Raw genomic sequence first — 19,074 nt, 5'->3', positions numbered from 1 at the left:
GCAAATGATGCAGCCAACCTGGCAAAAAAGAAGAGGTCTACACACCTGGTCGTGGATAAGCCCATGATAGAGGATGCTCTGCATGTCCCTACAAAGCCGCTCCAGGCCACCATACTTGGACCAGACGTTGGGGCTGTTGGCTGACACCAAACCCTCCACAGTAGTCTTCAAATTACCCAGCAACTGCCAGTGCTCCCTCCTGCAAGGGCATCAATTATACCAAAGGTTAGTTAACTCTGTTGTATCTGATCCTAAACATGTCAAAGAAAGTCTAAGCCAAGAGGCCTCCAGCCCAAATCCTAATATTTTTTCCTCTATTAATTTTTACTTGGGCCGAAGACCCAAATCAGAGAGGACTTAAGTTGTAAAGAACACTAAGATTAAAAAAACAAAAACAAAAACCCTCACTCTTAATGAGGCATGTTATGTTTTGTAAGGTGATCTTCATTTTTTATCTCATTCAATTCTCACATAAGTAGCCTATAACCCTCTGTTTCTAAGACTGAGACCCATCAAGATCCATTTCTGGAAATGACAGGACATAAGCAGTGTATAAAGAGATGAGGGGATGTGATCAAAACCAGAAATCTTTTTTAGAACAAAAAAGTCAAAAAAGACTTTTTATTCACTATATTTCCATGCACTAAGTACACATATGTATACACAAATATTATGATTAAGAATGTAAATTGTCCATGATTTCTGCCTCCCACCCCCCCATAGTTTTTTAAGCTAAAATCAAGACAAAAAGGTTCTTTTTGCACTGAGCCACTTTGAGACATGCCCCCAAATCAGTCAACTTTTGGCTTATTCTTCTGGACCATCTGAAGTACTGAGGAGGAAAAGTTTGAAAATTGCTGCCCTAAATGGTCTTCAAGGTTCCTATGAAATCCCCAGCATTTTCTCAACAGTTTCCACCCCAATAAAAACTCAAAACCAACTTCAATTGAATGAAAAAAGTTGGATGCACTGAATCAAAGTGGATAAAGAAAACATGAAGAGATGAAATGCCAAACTCCTCCTCTTAGGCCCCCAAGTATCATACTGCACACTTTACCTTGCCCTTCCATTTCTTATTAGAATACTACTCTTTATACTTGTCAAGAACAGTCATGAGAATAATATTTTTTTTTCAGGGAATTTTCACCATAACTATTTCACATCGTTTAAATGCCTATAGGGGCAGAAGGGTCCTGAATTGGAATCCTTACTAATTCTATCAGTACTGAAAACTAACTTCTTCAACGTTTTTTTTTATTTTTTTATTTATTTTTTATTTATTTATTTATTTTTTTTATTTTTTTTTATTTTTGGGACAGAGAGAGACAGAGCATGAACGGGGGAGGGGCAGAGAGAGAGGGAGACACAGAATCGGAAACAGGCTCCAGGCTCCGAGCCATCAGCCCAGAGCCTGACGCGGGGCTCGAACTCACGGACCGCGAGATCGTGACCTGGCTGAAGTCGGACGCTTAACCGACTGCGCCACCCAGGCGCCCCTGAAAACTAACTTCTTATGTGCATTTTCTGAGTCATTTTTAAAAGTGGATGAGTAAAGACAAATAAAATATAATGAATGAAGCTAGATCCAGTATAAGAGTGTCATCTAAAAAGAGAAAGCTAGATGAATCTCAACTTGGTCTTCTGCTCTCAAGGCCTTAAGACCAAGAATTTATTCAAACTGGGAGACATCAGGCTTTCTTAACCTTACACCATTTAAACATTTGAGTCACCAAACTCATTTGTTCCATTTCTTTCTTCCCCAATTTTATTGAGGTATAATTGACATATAACATTATATTAGCTTGGAGTGTATAACATAATGATTTGATATATGTATAAACTACAAAATGATTACCACATTAAGCTTAGTTAATATTCATCACATCACATAGTTACAATTTTTTTTCTTGAGATGAGAACATTTAGATCTACTCTCTTAGCAACTTTCAAATATACTATAAGTCTTGTTAACTGTAGTCATCCATGCTGTCATTATATCCCCAGAATTTATTTATCTGATTACTGGAAGTATACCCATTTCCCTCATCCCCCATCTCTAGCAACCACCAATCAATCTGCTCTCTATTTCTAGGAGTTTGGCTTTTTTTTAGAATCCACATATAAGTGAGATTATACAATATTTCTCTGTCTGACTTATTTCACTTAACATAATGCTCTCAAGGTCCATCCATGTTGTCATAAATGGCAGGATTTCCCTTTTTAGGGCTAATATTCCTGCGCGCGTGTGTGTGTGTGCGTGTGTGTGTGTGCGCGCATGTGTGAATCACATTTTCTCTATCTGTTCATCTATCAGTGGATACTAAGGTTGTTTCCATGCCTTGGCTATTATAAATAATGCTGCAATGAACACGGGGGTACAGATATCTCTTCAGCATCCTGTTTTTGTTTCCTTTGGATATATACCCAGAAGAAAAACTGCCAGATCACATAGTATTTCTATTTTTAATTTTTGAGGAATCTCCATACTGTTTTCTACCGTGGCCACACCACTATATTCCCACCAACAGTCCACAAGGATTCCTTTTTCTCTACCTTCTCACTAATAACATTTGTTTTCTCTCATCTTTTTGATGACAGTCCTTCTAACAGCTGTGAGGTCCTATCTCACTGCAGTTTTAATTTGCATTTCACTGATAATTAGTGACACTGAGCACCTCTTCATGGGCCTGTTGGCCATTGTCCTGTTTTATTTCCATGCCAGTCCTGAGAGAGATCTCAAGATAACTAAGATGTACAGAGGACTTAAATGGTCATTAAAATGCCATACTGTGAGAAACTGCCATCACAGAGGCCAACTGACTGCCAACTTTTGCTTCAGTGACTCTTCATCTTCTATGCTTCCTTAGGGTTAATCTGGCCTGTTCAGACTGACACAGTTTTCACACTGCAACAGGTTACAATTAAATCTTGCAGGCCTGAGAGCAGTTTGCTTCCTCAAGTAATTTTACATATCTATGTTCTGATTTATTCTCCATCTTACAAGTATAACTGTCAAGGAAAATCATGATAAATTCTGAAAGCAGACACCAAGTACCCTATCACCCTGAGGCTTTGATTCCAAAATCATGAGCACTGAAATCCTAGAAACCTGAGCATTTAGATCTACTACCAACTTCTACTAAACAAAGCTAAAGACCTTTCCTTCCTCACAATGTAGCATCCCTAAGATACCAAAGCTACAGAAGAGTGTGGCTCTTATTCTAAATTATACCAAACCATTTATATTTGGTATAAGCTCATGCACAAGAAAAGTAAACCTTAAAAAAATTTTATTTACACAGCTAGCCTATTTATTGTCTTTACCTTTTTAGAATCCTTTACCCTAATAATGCAGTTATCACTTCCAGAGAATTGAAATGCTATATTCAAATAGAGCCCACACACAGTAGTTGCATTAATCTATTCATACCTGAATCTTACATGCAAGTGAACAGATCATCATGAAAAATCAAATATGCCTCTGTATTCTTTAACCACATTTTCAGTAAGTAAGGTCAATCTTTCTTGGGTTAAACCTGTTCAGTAATAATTATTTGAATGATATCACCTTGAATTCAGATGTAACCTTTATCTGGGCAAAAGCAAGGCCTTTGATGTATATTAGATTCAAAGTAGCCCTTTGCAGAGCCACTTCTCCAAGTACACAGAGTGCTCTCCCTTAATCACCATAAATTAAAAGCAAGTCTTTCTAAGCATCTCACCCTGTGCCAAGGAAGCACCGGGCCTAAGTGGCAAGGGACAGTATAATCCATTGCTACCTGAATCCTTTTCATCAACAGTTAAGCCAACCTCAGGATAAAGTCCTACCTATTTTCCTTTGGGGTGATTTTGACTTGATTCCTCCTTGAAAGAGGAACAGAAATTGCTTAAGCAACTCAAATAGGATATTCAAGGAAAAAGTTTTCCTAAATGCCAGCTCAGTCTTAAGCTTGCCAAGTCACAATTAGAAGCGACACTCAAGGGGCCAGGATTACCTTGATACCAAAATAAGACAAAGACACTACCAAAAAAAAAAAAAAAAAAAAAGGAGAAGACCAATATCTCTGATGAACATAGATGCAAAAATCCTCAACAAAATATTAACAAACCAAATCCAACAATGTATTTAAAAAATCATTCAGCACAATCAAGTGGGATTTACTGTTGGGATACAAGGGTGGTTCAATATTCACAAATCAACCAATGTGATATATCACATTAACAAGAGAAAGGATAAACAATGACATAATCATTTCAACAGATGCAGGAAAAGCATTTGACAAAATACAACATCTATTCATGATAAAAACCCTCAACAAAGCAGGTTTAGAGGGGACATACCTCAACATAATAAATGCCACATATGAAAAACCCACAATGAACATCATACTCAGTGGTAAAAAACAGAGCTTTTCCCCTAAGATCAGGAACAAGACAAGGATGTGTACTCTCACCACTTTTTTATTCAACATAGGTCTGGAACTCCTAGCCACAGCAATCAGACAAGAAAAGGAAATAAAAGGCATCCAAATTGGTAAAAAAAGGAGTAAAATTTTCCCTATTTGCAGATGACATGATACTATATACAGAAAACCCAAAAGATTCCACCAAAAAAACTACTGGAAGTGATCAGTGAATTCAGGAAGATTGCAGGATACAAAATTAATGTGGAGAAATTTGTTGCATTTCTACACACTGATAATGAAGTAGCAGAAAATTCAGAAAATCCTATTTACAAATGCACCAAAAATAATAAAATACCTAGAAATAAACTTAACCAAGTAGGTGAAAAACCTGTATTTTGAAAACTATAAAACACTGATGAAAGAAATTGAAGAGAAAACAAATGGAAAGATATACTACGCTCATGGATTAGAAGAATTAATATTGTTAAAATGTCCATACTACCCAAAGAAATCTACAAATTTAATGCAATCGCTAGCAAAATACCAACAGCATTCTTCACAGAACTAGAACAAATAATCCTAAAATTTGTAGGGAACCCCAAAAGACCCCAAATAGACAAAGCAATCTTGAAAAAGAACAAAACTGGAAGTATTCAATCTCAGATTTCAAGATATTACTACAAAGCTGTAGTAATCAAAACAGTATGGTACTGGCACAGAAAAAGACACATAGATCAACAAAATAGAATGGAGAACCCAGAAATAAACCCACCATCATACAGTCAATTAATCTATGACAAAGCAAGAATATGCAATGGGAAAAAGATAGTCTCTTCAAAAAATGGTGTTGGGAAAACTGGACAGCTACATGCAAAAGAATGAAACCAAATCACTTCACATATACACAAAATAAACTCAAAATGGATTAAGGACTTGGGGCACCTGGGTAGCTCAGTCGGTTAGGTGTCTGACTCTTGGTTTCATCCCGGGTCATAATCTTACGGTTTGTAAGTTTGAGCCCTGCACTGAGCTCTACGCTGCTGTTGTACAGCCTGCTTGGGATTCTCTCCTCCTCTCTCTGCCCCTCCCTCGCTTGTGCTCATGTTCTCTCACTCTCTCTTTCTCTCTCTCTCTCAAAATAAATAAATAAAACTTTTTAAAAAATGGACTAAGGACCTAAATGGGAGACCTGAAACCATGAAAAGCCTAGAAGAGAGGACAGGCAGTAATTTCTCTGACATCAGCCATAGCAATATTGTTCTAGATATGTCTCCTGAGGCAAGGGAAACAAAAGCAAAAATAAACTATTGGTACTACATCAAAATAAAAAGCTTCTACTTTACCAAAACAACAACAACAACAACAACAACAACAACAATCAAACAAACCAAGAGGTGCCTGGGTGGCTCAGCTGGTTAAGCATCCAACTCTTGATCTCAGGCTCATGAGTTCAATCCCCATGTTGGGCTCCATGGTGGGCATGAAGCCTACTTAAAAATAAATAAATAGGGGTGCCTGGGTGGCTCAGTGGATTGGGTGGCTGACGTCGGCTCAGGTCGTAATCTCACGGCTTGTGAGTTCGAGCCCTGCGTCGGGCTCTGTGCTGACAGCTCGGAGCCTAGAGCCTGCTTCAGATTCTGTGTCTCCCTCTCTCTCTGCCCCTCCTCCACTCACACTCTGTCTCTCTCTCTCTCAAAAATAAATAAACATTAAAAATAAATAAATAAATAAATAAATAGCTTCTGCACAGCAAAGGAAACAATCAACAAAACTAAAAGACAATCTACAGAATGAGAGAAGAGATTCCCAAATGACACATCTTATAATTTATTAAATGACATATCCAAAATTTATAAAGAATTCACAAGGTTGAGGGGCACCTGGGTGGCTCAGTTGGTTAAGCATCTAACTTCAGCTCAGGTCATGATCTCACAGTTCATGAGTTTGAGCCCCATGTTGGGCTTGGCGCTGTCAGCCTGTCAGTGCAGAGCCCACTTAGGATCCTCTGTCCCCCTCTTTCTGCCCCTCCCCCACTTACACTCTCTCTCGAAGAATAAATTAAAAAAAAGAACTTACAAGATTGAACACCAAAAAAAAAAAAAAAAAGATATAATTATTAAAAGATGGGCAGTAGATAGGAACAGACATTCCTCCAAAGAAGCCATACAGATGCCCAACAGACACATGAAAAGATGCTCAACATCACTCATCATCAGGGAAGTGCAAATCAAAACCACACTAAGATATCACTTTACACCTGCCAGAATAGTTAAAATAAAAAATACAAGAAACAACAAGTGTTGGTAACTATGTGAAGTTAAAGGAACCCTCTTGCACTGTTGGGAATGCAAACCAGTGCAGCCACTGTGGAAAGCAGTATGGAGGTTCCTCAAAAAATTAAAAACAGAATTACCATATGATCCTATAATTCTACTACTGGGTATTTACCCAAAGAATACAAAAATATTAATTTTAAAAGATATATGCAACCCTATGTTTATTGCAGAATTATTTACAATAGCCAAATTATGAAAGCAGCCCAAGTGTCCATTGAGAGATGAATGGATAAAGAAGATGTGGGGGATGTGTGTGTGTGTGTGTGTGTGTGTGTGTGTGTGTGTGTGTGTATGTGTGTGTGTATATATATATATATATATATATATATATAATGGAATATTACTTGGCCCTAAAAAATAAAATCCATCGACCAAACGGATGGACCTAGAGAATATAATGCTAAGTGAAATAAGTCAGCCAGAGAAAGACAAATGCCATATGATTTCACTCATGAGGAATTTAAGAAACAAAACAACAACAAAAGAGACAAATCAAAGAATAGACTCTTAACTGAGAACAAACTGATAGTTACCAAAGGGGAGGTGAGTAGAGGGAATGGGTGAAATAGGTGAAGGGGATTAAGAGTGCAGTTATCATGATGAGCACTCAGTAACACATAGAATTGCTTAAAAACTATACTGTATGTCCGAAACTAACAGTGTGTTAATTATACCGGAATTTTTTTTAAAAAGTGATATTCAAGGTTAAAACAGAAAAGTTACAGGCAAATGTTATTTTTTTAAAAAGTGCTATGTCCCAGGGGCACCTGGGTGGCTCAGTCGGCTAAGCGTCTGACTTGGGCTCAGGTCATGATCTCACGGTCTGTGAGCTTGAGCCCCGCGTTGGGCTCTGTGCTGACAGCCCAGAGCCTGGAGCCTGCTTCAGATTCTGTGTTTCCCTCTCTCTATGCCCCTCCCCCACTCGTGCTCTGTCTTTGTCTCTCTCTCTCTCTCTCTCTCTCACTCAAAAATAAATAAACATTAAAAAAATTAAAAAAAAAAGTGCTATGTCCCAGGTGATGTATACAAATGTTGAATCACTATATTGTACACCTGAAACTAATGTGACACTGTATGTAAACTAACTGGAATTCAAATAAAAACTTATAAATAAATAAATAAATAAAAAGAGTAATGCCATATAACTAACACATAATCACTAAAAACAACTGAAATATATGACAAATAGTATATACATAATAAGTACTATGCAATTGTAAAGTGAGATTTTAACCCAAGAAATATATATTAGCATGTCTTGGATCTCCAGTGTCCTTTTTAGTGGTACAAGGAAACAGCTTCAACTTATTGGCATATTCCCTCCACAGTGTGCAATGAATTGTGGTATCTACCTGAAATCAAGACTGAAGGTCAGGTTGTCCCAAGTCAGATAAGGATTTGATCCCTGAAATGTAAGAAAAGTATGTGATATCCAAATGATGGAATATCATGAAACCATTAAAGTTTTTCATTAGGAAGAGTTTCCAAAGTTAATGATAGATAATATGTTAAAGTATAAAAAGCAGAATATAAAATTATTTATGACATCAACATAAAAATGCTGAGAGAAGTTGAGATATGCAATAGTGGTTACCTCTGGTTATATGAGGGGAATGTAGAGAAGGGAAGAAGTGTTTAGGCCTTCCTTGAGCCTAGCAATTAATGAAAGATCAATAATCTGAATAAAGTTACCAAACAAGAGGCTGGAAACTACCATCAAGGATTTTCTAAATACCAAAGTGTCAAGGGCATCTTATGCTGAAAGATTGTGGTCTGGCAAACACTTGGGACTTTTAATACCAAAAAGCACTCTCTGAAAAGAATAGGTTCCTTCTTTAAGCAGAAGGAGACATAGTTAAGTGAAACAATTAATTAGTAACACTTTAAGTAGCAAGAGACTATCACATATATGTTTAATTGTCTTCTTTTCAGGCTCCATGTTTTCTGGTTTTAAGTATATAGTATCTGACATGTAGAGTATGCAGTTAAATATTTACGATGTTTTTAAGTAAATAATATGCTTATAGAAAAAACATGCTTGACTTCATTATAGTCTCTCAACTCCAGGGTACTTAGGAGAACCTAACCATTGGCCAGTCCCATCTCTTTAATGGCTGACAGCAGAATTTTAATGTCTAGGAGGGAATAAGTAGTACTCGAAGGCATGCTTGTAACTTCATATCTATTCAACAAATGCCTCACCAATCACACTACATTTGAATGACATCAAATTTATTGAATTTCAACAATGAGTAGATTTAAAAAAAGGAAAATCCCTTATGTCAGAAACCTAACCACTGATGATGTACAAACTCCTCAGTATGGAGTTCAAAACGTCTTCATCATGTAGCCCCCATCTAAATACCAACTTTCCTTCTCGGTACTCCTCAATTTGAATACAGTCTCACTAATGCACTCTATTATAAACATGCCAACCTCATGCCTACTTCCATGACTTTATTTATACAGACCTTTCCACATAGAATGCTTCTCTTCTTGTCTTATTCAGGGATTCAGATTCAGCTCTAGTTCAACCTTCTCCTAAGAAGTTCTAAATAAGGGGACCTGGGTGGCTCAGTCAGTTAAGTGTCCGACTTTGGCTCAGGTCATGATGTCATGGTTTGTGAGTTCAGTTTGTGAGTTCGCGCCCCACACTGGGTTATCTGCTATTAGCATAGAGCTCGTTCAGATCTTCTGTCCCCTCTCTCTCTATCCCTTCCCAACTCGCACACACACTCTCTCTCTCTCAAAAATAAATAAATGTTAAAATAAAAAGTTGTAAATAGTTTGACTTGCTATAACTCCTTCGTTTGAAACCCTATAATATACACTGTCAATACAACATTCCTCCTAATCATCCTTAAAAAAAATTGTTATTGGGACGCCTGGGTGGCTCAGTCGGTTAAGCGGCCGACTTCGGCTCAGGTCATGATCTCGCACTCCGTGAGTTCGAGCCCCGCGTCGGGCTCTGTGCCGACAGCTCAGAGCCTGGAGCCTGTTTCAGATTCTGTGTCTCCCTCTCTCTGACCCTCCCCCGTTCATGCTCTGTCTCTCTCTGTCTCAAAAATAAATAAATGTTAAAAAAAAAAAATTGTTATTGTATGTGGTTTGTTTCCTCACAGATAGAGACTGTGTTTTTTCTATTTCTTCTGTGCTTTAATAAGGATTGAGAAAATGTCATGCAGCAGGAAGAGAACAAGTTTCATAGTCAGGCCAACCTGAATTTGAATCCCAGCTCTCCACAAACTAGCTGTTGCGTCCTTGGGTAAGCCATTTAAATTCTTTAAAGTTCAGTTCCTTCAGAGTAATTGATCATCTATAGAAAGCACCATCATAGAGTAGATAATAATATTCCTTCTCTTTTATCTGTCCTTTTCCTTCTTTGAACTTCCACTGCATAAATATAATAAATTCAACTACATTAGAAGGGGTACCTAAATAATGGGTAAGCCTTCTTACCCATTCTGCCTCAGAGAAAATTCTGCCAAAAACTATCTAGGATTGGACAGTCTGTAACACAAATGAAGACTTGTCACTGTGCTCCCCATCTAAACAATGTCTCAACTGATTTTAAACTAGGGTTAAATCTCCCCTTGGTAAGCACAGATTTGAAGGCCTGATTATGCTCATGGTGCTCTCACTGAAGCAGGAAAGCTAGAAAAGACTTCCTCAGATTTGGAGGTATCTTGTATCTAACAGAGACTCCAATCTGCTTAGTTGATAGAATGGTAGAAGCATATAAGGGTTTATTTCAAAGCAGTAAGGCTAATTTCATGAGTCATATAAGAAAGTCAACCTCATTACCATACAGTCACATCTTATGTTGTCTGGGTAGCAGAATGCTTTACAAACAAGGTAAAGGAGGCACACACCACCACTTCGATAGCAAAGGCACAGGAGGAAAGAAAGACTGCTTCAATTGCTTCAGTTTTAGGGATACTATTTTAAAGTAAGAGCTAACTATCATTACAACTAAAACTAGATTATCTTTAAAAAATTTTTTTTTACTGTTTGTTTATTTTTGAGAGACAGACAGAGACAGAGTGCGATCGGGGGAGGGGCACAGAGAGGGAGACACAGAATCAGAAGCAGGCTCCCAGCTGCTCCCAGCTCAGCAGGCTTTGAGCTGTTAGCACAGAGCCCGACGCGGGGCTCGAACCCATGAACTGCGAGATCATGACCTGAGCTGAAGTCAGACGCTTAACCGACTGAGCCACCCAGGCGCCCCAGGACTATCTTTCTTTTTAAGTTTATTTTTGAGAGAGAGAGAGAGAGAGCGAGAGAGCGTACACGTTCCCATATGGGGGAGGGGCAGAGAGAGAGAGAGAGAGAGAGAGAGAGAGAATCCCAAGCAGGCTCTTTGCTTTCAGCACAGAGCCGGAGGCAGGGCTCAAACTCACTAACCATGAGATCATGACCTGAGCTGAAATCAAGAGTCAGGTGCTTAACAGACTGAGCCACCCAAGCACCCCTAAAATTAGACAATCTCAAAAATTGCTGAGGCAGAGAAAGAGCAAGAGAATATTATAAAAATCATTTTTAGGGGCACCTGGGTGGCTCAGTCAGTTAAACGTCCGACTTCGGCTTATGTCATGATCTTCCAGTTAGTGGGTTCAAGCCCACATCAGGCTCTATGCTGACAGCTCAGAGCCTGGAGCCTGATTCAGATTCTATGTCTCCTTCTCTCTCTGCCCCTCCCCTGCCCACACTCTGTCTCTCTCTCTCTCTCTCTCTCTCTCCCTCAAAAATAAACAAAAAAAATTTAAAAATCATTTTTAAAAGATGACAGAATTAAGATGAAACACATATGATACAAAAATAAAAATCAATGAAATAAACTCAACTATTTAAAACAAAGCAGCCAATCAAGCAAAAAGATAAGTGGAAATTATGATATTTTATGAAGGTTGCATTCAAGACAAGAATCATTAAAAAAGACAAAGAGGCCATAATAAAGATACAGCTGTCATTAACTTTTATGTATGTAATAACATGACCTCAAAATATATAAAACAAAACACACACACAAAGCAAAAACAGTAGAAAACAGAAGAAAGAAAATTGAGAGGCTGGCTCAATTGGTGGGAGCATGCGATTCTTGACCTCAGATTTGTGGGTTCGAGCCCCACACAGAGTATAGAAATTATTTAAAAATAAAATCTTAAAAAAAATGAAAATAGAAAAAACAATGGTAATAGGACATTAATGTTCAAATCATGAAAACCATAAAGTAAAAAGTGATTAGAAGAGCTGAATAATATGTAAGGTTGTTCTTTACATCTAGAAAGCTATGTCCTGAAGAACACTTTTTTTTAAGCATAGACACATTCACAAAAACTAGCCTTGTACTAAGTAAGGTACACACACACAAAAAGTCAATCAATCCTCCAAAGCAGAAGTACAGGTATATTCTGTGGCCATAGAGCTATAAGGCAGTGAACAAAAAACAAAAGTAGAACAAATAGTACAAAACAAACACCTCAGAAAATTTTAAATCTCACAGGACTCTTGAGGAGGCAAAAATAAAGTCATGGTATTGAATGGGGTAGACAGGGAATTGAAATTATGGCTCTTAATGCTTTCTTCACAAAAAGCATCCAAATGAGAAAGCTCATAGGGAGACTGTCTTAGAATCTTTTAGAAATTATGGGGTTCTGCTATTTTCTAGTAAAAAATCAATCATCTCTTCAGTCCTACGATCTAGCACAATTTCTGTGAATTTCATTGGCAGAGGCCATGGCCCCACAAATTTTGAAGATAGTTTGCCAAGTCCCTATTTAGTCACTAATGATTTATGACTTCCTTTAATAATCTTCTCTCCTCTCAATCAGGTGTGAGTTTAACTTCAAGCAAGCCCAATTCAGAGGAACTAAAAAAACATGTAAGCATACTCTAGTTGTTTCCTGAAAAACTCAGATTTAAGTTTATAACAGCACTGTTCAATTGAACTTTCTACGATGCTGGAAATGTGGTATATCTATGCCATCCAGTATGGCAGCCACTAGACACCATGGCCATTAAGCACTTGAAATCTGGAGAATATGACTAAAGAACCGAAATTTTAAATTTTATTTAATTTTAATTAATTTCAACTTAAATTGCCACATGTGGGTAGTGGCTATCATGTTGGACAGAGCTGGTCTATAATCACCCAGGTTAGTGGGTAAGATTTATGGAGGCAAGATAACACAACAAAACACACACAGAACGATTCCATTTAATAAAAGGAGTGATAAAGCAGCTATAAAAAGCAGAACAGCTGTGGGAAGGATACCCGGGAAAAGCTTCAGCTTAGGGTCCCTGCTGTCAGCTGATAGATCACCCTCACCCAGGTTCTGGCAATAGCATTTTCCCCCCAGGGCTTTAAGAGTATGTTTCAGGGTGGGTGAGGGTAGTGAGTAGTGGGGGTAGGTGTACTAATAACTGGACCAGAAGTATAGATTGCTCAAAAATTATGTGATCCTCCTGCCTTACCATGTAAAAAAAGGAAAAGAAAGGGCAGAAAATAAAAAATGAGGATAAATGTAAAAAAGTGAAAATAAATAGGGAGAAAGGGAGAAAAGAGGCTCTTCCAATGGCAATGGTACCACCAGCACTTGCCCAATTGTAAGAGGCATGACCACATTGTTAACATTTCCATTCCTCATGTAAATATTCATTGAATGCTGATTATATGTGAAGCACTGGGCTTATGGTGTTAAAGAGGAGGAGTCACCATCTCTCAAGGTATTCATAATGAAATAGGGAAGATGGGCACTTACATAATTATGCCATGAAAAGAGAAATGCTATAGATATGGAAAAGAGCAGGTGAAGGATGCCTTCTAAAGGAGCATTATTTATGGGGCACCTGGGTGGCTCAGTGGGTTAAGCCACTGACTTCAGCTCAGGTCATGATCTCACAGTCTGCCTCGGGTTCTGTGCTGACAGCTCAGAGCCTGGAGGCTACTTCAGATTCTGTGTCTCCCTCTCTCTCTCTCTGCCCTCTACCCCCTTTCTCTCAAAAATAAACATTTAAAAATATTTTTTAATTAAAAAAAATAAAGGAGCATTATTTGAAAGATGACTAATAGCCTTCCAGGCAAAGGAGGAGATACTGCAGGGAATGTGGAGAAGCAAGAATGAGAATGATGAGGAAGATATAAGAGTGAGTGAATGCCATTGTTTTGTAACTGGCAATTTCATAGGGATCAAGGTACAGATTAAATATCAGGGAAGGAGTTTTAACTATTTTCTATTTTCAATAAGAAAGGACTGAACATTTCAGAGCAAAATACTATAGTAACTTTGCTTATGAAAAATTAAGTGGCAGCAATGTGGAGGCTGTCTGGAATTGGGGCTAGAGTTCAGACTGGGAGATCATTTAGGAGGCTACTGAGATAATCCACAATGGAGATAATAAGGGTCTTCAGTGAATATATTATTTATATGTGCTCAGAATTCATGTCCGTTTCTTTTGGTAACAGAACCCTGAGTTTCCACAGAGGAATCACCCCTCTGCAACTTACTCTGGTCTGTGAAGTTCCAAGAAAGTATCCCCTTGCCACAGGATCCAGGGTTGAGCACATAATTTAGGCCTGATTGACAGGCATATTCCATATCTCAATTAGAAGAAGAGGAACATAACTCAAGTCAGCCCCAAAATAGTCAAGTCAGCCCAAAAATAGTCAGCCTCTGAATTTTTGCTTTTGTTGTACCTATTGGGATTGCTTTTTTTTTTTTTTTTTGGTTGAGATTGCTAAACTTGAAATTGCCAAGTGTTATCCATCCTATAGAAAAGTCTGCCTAAGAATGAAGCCAAAACATAAGGAAGAAGAGTCCACAGAGAGGGACAAATTCTTGTTTAAGAACCTAAGAAGCCATGCCTAAAGCAATACTACTCCCTGGATTTTTTAGTAATATAAGCAAATATATTTGAAAATGGAGAAAAAAATAAAGCTTCAAGTGAAAAATCAGGAACAAAATTCATAGGACCTGGTAACTGCCTGGATATGGGAAATGAAGAGGGAAGTATCAAATTTCACTTTGAGGCTTCCGGGTTGGCTGACTGAATGAAAAATGCTACTAACTGAGGTAGAGAACAGAGGATGAAAAGGTTTCAGTCAATGGAATGAACTCAGTTTGGAGACACTGAAAAATCTTTTAGTATTTGAATTTTGACATTATCTGGATCACTTCATCAGGAAAACTCTACATATAGCTGATTTCCAAGCTCAGACTGTGCAGCTCAAGGCAGTCTAGGGTGGCAGAGCAATGCTAGCAGGACCATTCCTTTCACTGTTTAGTAGTTTCATCAGACAACCTCCAAACAACTGGTATTTACTACATAACTAAAGAAAGTAAAGTATCATCTCTAAGCACTGTAGCACTCTGCTAGAGTGATAACTAGTTAGATGAAAAATAAGGGAACCTATGAAATTACTACACTCCAAGGATAAAGTGAAAAGCTAAGCTAACCCCCCAATCCTCAGTTCACTGGACTCAGAGGAGCCATGGAAGGAGGAAGAACAGGCTATACAATTGAAAACAGCAACCAGAAAAGCACCCACCAACCTTATTTCAAGAAAGCTGGGGAGGGGACAGAAGTAGACATGTTTTGCACTTAGTACATACCAGGCACTCTATGAGGAGCTTCATGTACATTATCTTATCAAACCCTCACAACTTACCAGTCAGGAAGGCATTATTTTTCCCAGATGGAGGAGCCAAATTAAACAGTAGAGGGGTGCCTGGGTGGCTCAGTCAATGAAGCACCCAGCTCTTGATCTCAGCTGGGGTCATGATCCTACTGTTAGTGAGTTCGAGCACACATGAGGCTCTGCACTGACAGTGAGGAGACTGCTTGGGATTCTCTCTCTCTCTTTCTCTCTGCCCCTCCCCCACTGGTGCCGTCTCTGTCTCTCTCAAAATGAATAATTAAACTCAAAAAAAATTAAGCAGTAGAGCTAGGTCTCAAATGCAAGTCTATCTGGTTATGAAGCTTATGCACATTTCACTACATCAACTGCTTTCAGAAAATACATTTATAAGTTTATCCTTTATGTATAAAAATGAGGCCATCTCATTATGAGGAATTTTCTGAATTGGGACAGAAAGTGAGGTTTGCAATACCCAGCCACAATGCCTCAATTCTCAGGCACAAGGCATGTATATGCCAGTTGTCTATTTGGAACTAAGGAGGCCACTGGTGCCACGAAATCTCATTAAACAACACATTCTGAGTTAACCAGCCACAAGCAAAGAGTAGGCTATAGCAACAATACCAGTGACCCTGTGGAGATAATCCCACTGCAGAAATTAAATTCTGACTAGAGTTGGTTGGTTAAGAGGCAAGCATGGGGAAAAAATAATAGAAAGAAAAAGATACCCGCAAAGGAGCTCTTCTACTGGCCTAAGTGATAGGCAAAGAATGCCCTAAAATTCATTATCTTACACATTTCATTGTCTCAGTACATGAGCATAATGAAAGGCAGCATAGCATAAGTACTAAAAGTGCAGATTCTAGAGCCAGATTGCCTGGTTTTGATCCCAGTTCCACCAGGATTCACTATATGAAATTGGCAAGTTCTTCATCCTCTCCATGTCTCAGCTTCCTCATCTATTAAATGGTGATAATAATAATTCCTGCCTCATACAGTTGTCATAAGGATTAAATAATACTTGCAGGTCTCTTAAACAGTGCATGGCGTGTGGTAAGTGTTTGTTTAAATCCATTAATAACTAACCTAGCTAGAAGTCCAGCTAGACGGGGTGGAAATTTTAACTTGAATTTCCAACGCAGCCTCTCCTACATGAACTGGTAAAGGAAAATAAAAATGATCCCAAAACTTGGTTAGAATTTATATGGGACCTCTTACATGAAACATTTCACAGACATCTGGAGGAAGAATAAATAGCCAAATATACATAAGCAGAAACTGAAACATGGAAAAGGGAAGTAAAATGCTCAGTTTCACTGAACTGATCATTCATACATCTCAGGCAGGAACCCCATCTTGTCAGTCCACGTTTTGTACAACAGGCCACAAGCTACCAGTGTACATAAAAGAGGAGTCAAACTTACAAACAGCCAGGTCTTCACCTGGGCACAACACCTCATTAATTTTTCCCTGCTGATGTTTTCTCAATGAAGCAAACCCTAAATATGGGAAGCACCTTATACAGAGCATAAGTCACTATTTAGTCAAGGTAGTTTGCAAAATCTTAAAACCTCCATTTCTAAAAAATATGAAATGGATGATAATAGTTTGGTATAAATAAATGTGAAATTGCTTAGTTGCATTGTGGGCAAGGAGTGAAGGGTTTGAAGATGAAAAGGAAATGGCTGAGGGGTCCTGCCACATTGACAGCGGCACACACACAATTTCTAGTCGCATTAGCAACCCCCCTCCCCCACACCAAGGCCATTACAACCGTCCACTTTCATACACAGGCCCTCCTTCTCGACTTCTCCTTCACACTCGTCCCCGCCTAAGCTTCCTTCTAGGCCACTCATAATGCCTAACCTTTGCGCCCAGAAATTCTTACAACACCAACCTTCTCAATATTGGTCCGACTTGCTATCACCGCAAGTTTCACTGGGGGCATCAACCTGTGCCCTACCCCTATCTATAGACTCTGGCCGGTAAAATCTTACCACAGCACCTCTCAATACCCACCTCCCCCTCCGGCTCCCCCTGCCCTCAACATATTCTACTCACCCTCCCTTACCCTCATCAAACCCGTTCCCTCGTCCGTCCTATCCACGCCCTGCCAGTCCCTCTTTTCACAATTTCTTCCCAAACAAGTCGCCCGCAGCAATCGCCCTATGTCTATCACGACTTCTCCTGGTGCCCTCCGAGCCCTCCCAACTCTCCCGGTGATTTGGCGCATCCATCTGCCTCAGACTCCCCCGGCCCTTCCCAGCCCACCTGCTCTCCTCCGGCAGGCGCTCCTCGCAGCCGCCGAGCTCCATTCCCGCGCCCTCTGGCCGCATCCGGGGCTGCGACGTCGTCTCCTCTCTGAAGAGAGGTGTCCCTGCCGCTTCGCCCCCCAGGGCTTCCGAAGCTCCCTGGGAACGGAGGAGGCACCCTCGGTGGGTGGGCTCAGGGTGATGCACTACACCCGAGTTGACAGCAGGCGCGGTGATTACTGCCTCAGCTGCTGTTCCTATCCCCGCCACCCCCCACTTCCGGTTCCAAGAACTACAACTCCCAGCAAGTACTTCGAAGACTCGGTCGCTCCCGGCATGCACCACCCTATCCAATCCGAGGACGCGTTCTCGGCGGATGCAGATCCCTGGCTGCGTGCTCGCGGCCGTGCCCCCAGATGGGGAGCAAAGATGTTAACCGCTAGAGTCCGTGCAGGTGTGAACCTTTACACACTCCTCTCACGTTTCACCTTGGGGACCGGACTCGATAAGAAGTCTAGACTAGGAAATAACGCTGGTCTTAATCCAAGTAACGTTAACCCCACTTCAGCCTATCCTGGTTTAACACCTGTCGGTGGTGTTTGGGGACCTCAAGCATTTTAATGAAGAGCTCACAAACTGAAGAGCACGGGTTGTTTTGAGATCGGAAAGAAAAAACAGGAGGAAAAGGCTTTAGGGAAAGGTGTTTTTTGTTGTTGTTTTTTTGTTTTGTTTTGTTTTTGTTTTTGTTTTTGTTTTTTGGAGAATTGATGTCAGAGCAGGGTTTTAAAGGATAAGTATGAATTAGCCAGGAAATGAGAAAGTGGAAACAATGGCCCAGGCATGAGGAAGCATGCTGGTTTGGAGAGTGCTGGTTCTGAGTAGTAATAAGAGCTGAGAAGAGGTGGTGATAAAATGGTGTTGGTGAGCAGGCACCCCAGAACATGAAGAGTCATTCCAAGGAGTTTGGATTTTATCCTTAAAACAATTAGGAGCAAGTTAAGGATATGAAAATCAAGAAGTGATTTCACCAAAACTGCTTAGAAAACTAGGTTGTAGGTAAGGGTGGAAGAATGGCTATGAGAGGAGATTGGAAATCCCTATAGAGGCCGAGCAGGTAATGCTGAGTGAAGTGAGCTGGTTGTAGGAGAGTGGCAGAAACTCAGAACTGGAAGCCTCATCCAAGAAGGGAAGTTTCACCTTTTCTATAATTGAATGTTGTAAAATGGGCATATGGGTCTGGAGTTGCCAGATACTCTGATTTTGCAATAGAAGCTGGAGTCTGAATTTTTAAGTACAGCTTCCAGATTTCTAAATATTGGCAACAATTTTTTTATTGTAAACATTACGGGGGGGGGGGGGCATGTTTGTAGGCTAAATGTAATGTGGCCTTTGGGTTACTAGTCTGCAAGTCCAGGCCTGAACTAGGGCAGTGGCTAAAGGAA

General features: G+C 39.6%; 2 protein-coding genes across 11 annotated transcripts in view; one reads left to right on the top strand and one right to left on the bottom strand.

Annotated features, from left to right (window-relative positions):
* Positions 1 to 19,074, bottom strand: part of RUBCN (rubicon autophagy regulator) — a 70,567-nt gene that overhangs the window by 40,570 nt on the left and 10,923 nt on the right. For 5 of the 10 annotated variants that reach the window (XM_060639687.3, XM_060639688.3, XM_060639692.3 and 2 more), the window contains exons 1-2: positions 17,652 to 17,900; positions 46 to 199 (exon numbers count right to left, since the gene is read on the bottom strand). In XM_060639687.3, coding sequence (XP_060495670.3) covers positions 46 to 199; positions 17,652 to 17,716 — 219 coding nt within the window. In that variant the 5' untranslated portion in view covers positions 17,717 to 17,900. Of the gene's footprint in view, positions 1 to 44; positions 200 to 8,094; positions 8,148 to 17,651; positions 17,901 to 19,074 lie in introns of those variants that run through there. The other 5 variants (XM_060639690.3, XM_060639689.3, XM_060639694.3 and 2 more) reach the window with 3 other exon arrangements.
* The window catches only part of FYTTD1 (forty-two-three domain containing 1), a 42,350-nt gene continuing 41,052 nt past the window's right edge, over positions 17,777 to 19,074 (top strand). Inside the window, exon 1 of the mRNA XM_078453086.1 lies at positions 17,777 to 18,086. Coding sequence (XP_078309212.1) covers positions 17,834 to 18,086 — 253 coding nt within the window. The 5' untranslated portion in view covers positions 17,777 to 17,833. The remainder of the gene's footprint in view (positions 18,087 to 19,074) is intronic.

Source organism: Panthera onca, chromosome C2 (assembly GCF_046562875.1).
Source record: "Panthera onca isolate mPanOnc1 chromosome C2, mPanOnc1 haplotype 2, whole genome shotgun sequence".
NCBI lineage: Eukaryota > Metazoa > Chordata > Mammalia > Carnivora > Felidae > Panthera > Panthera onca.
The sequence above is the reverse complement of the archived record's forward strand: the minus strand, read 5'-3'. Positions and strand labels throughout refer to the sequence as shown.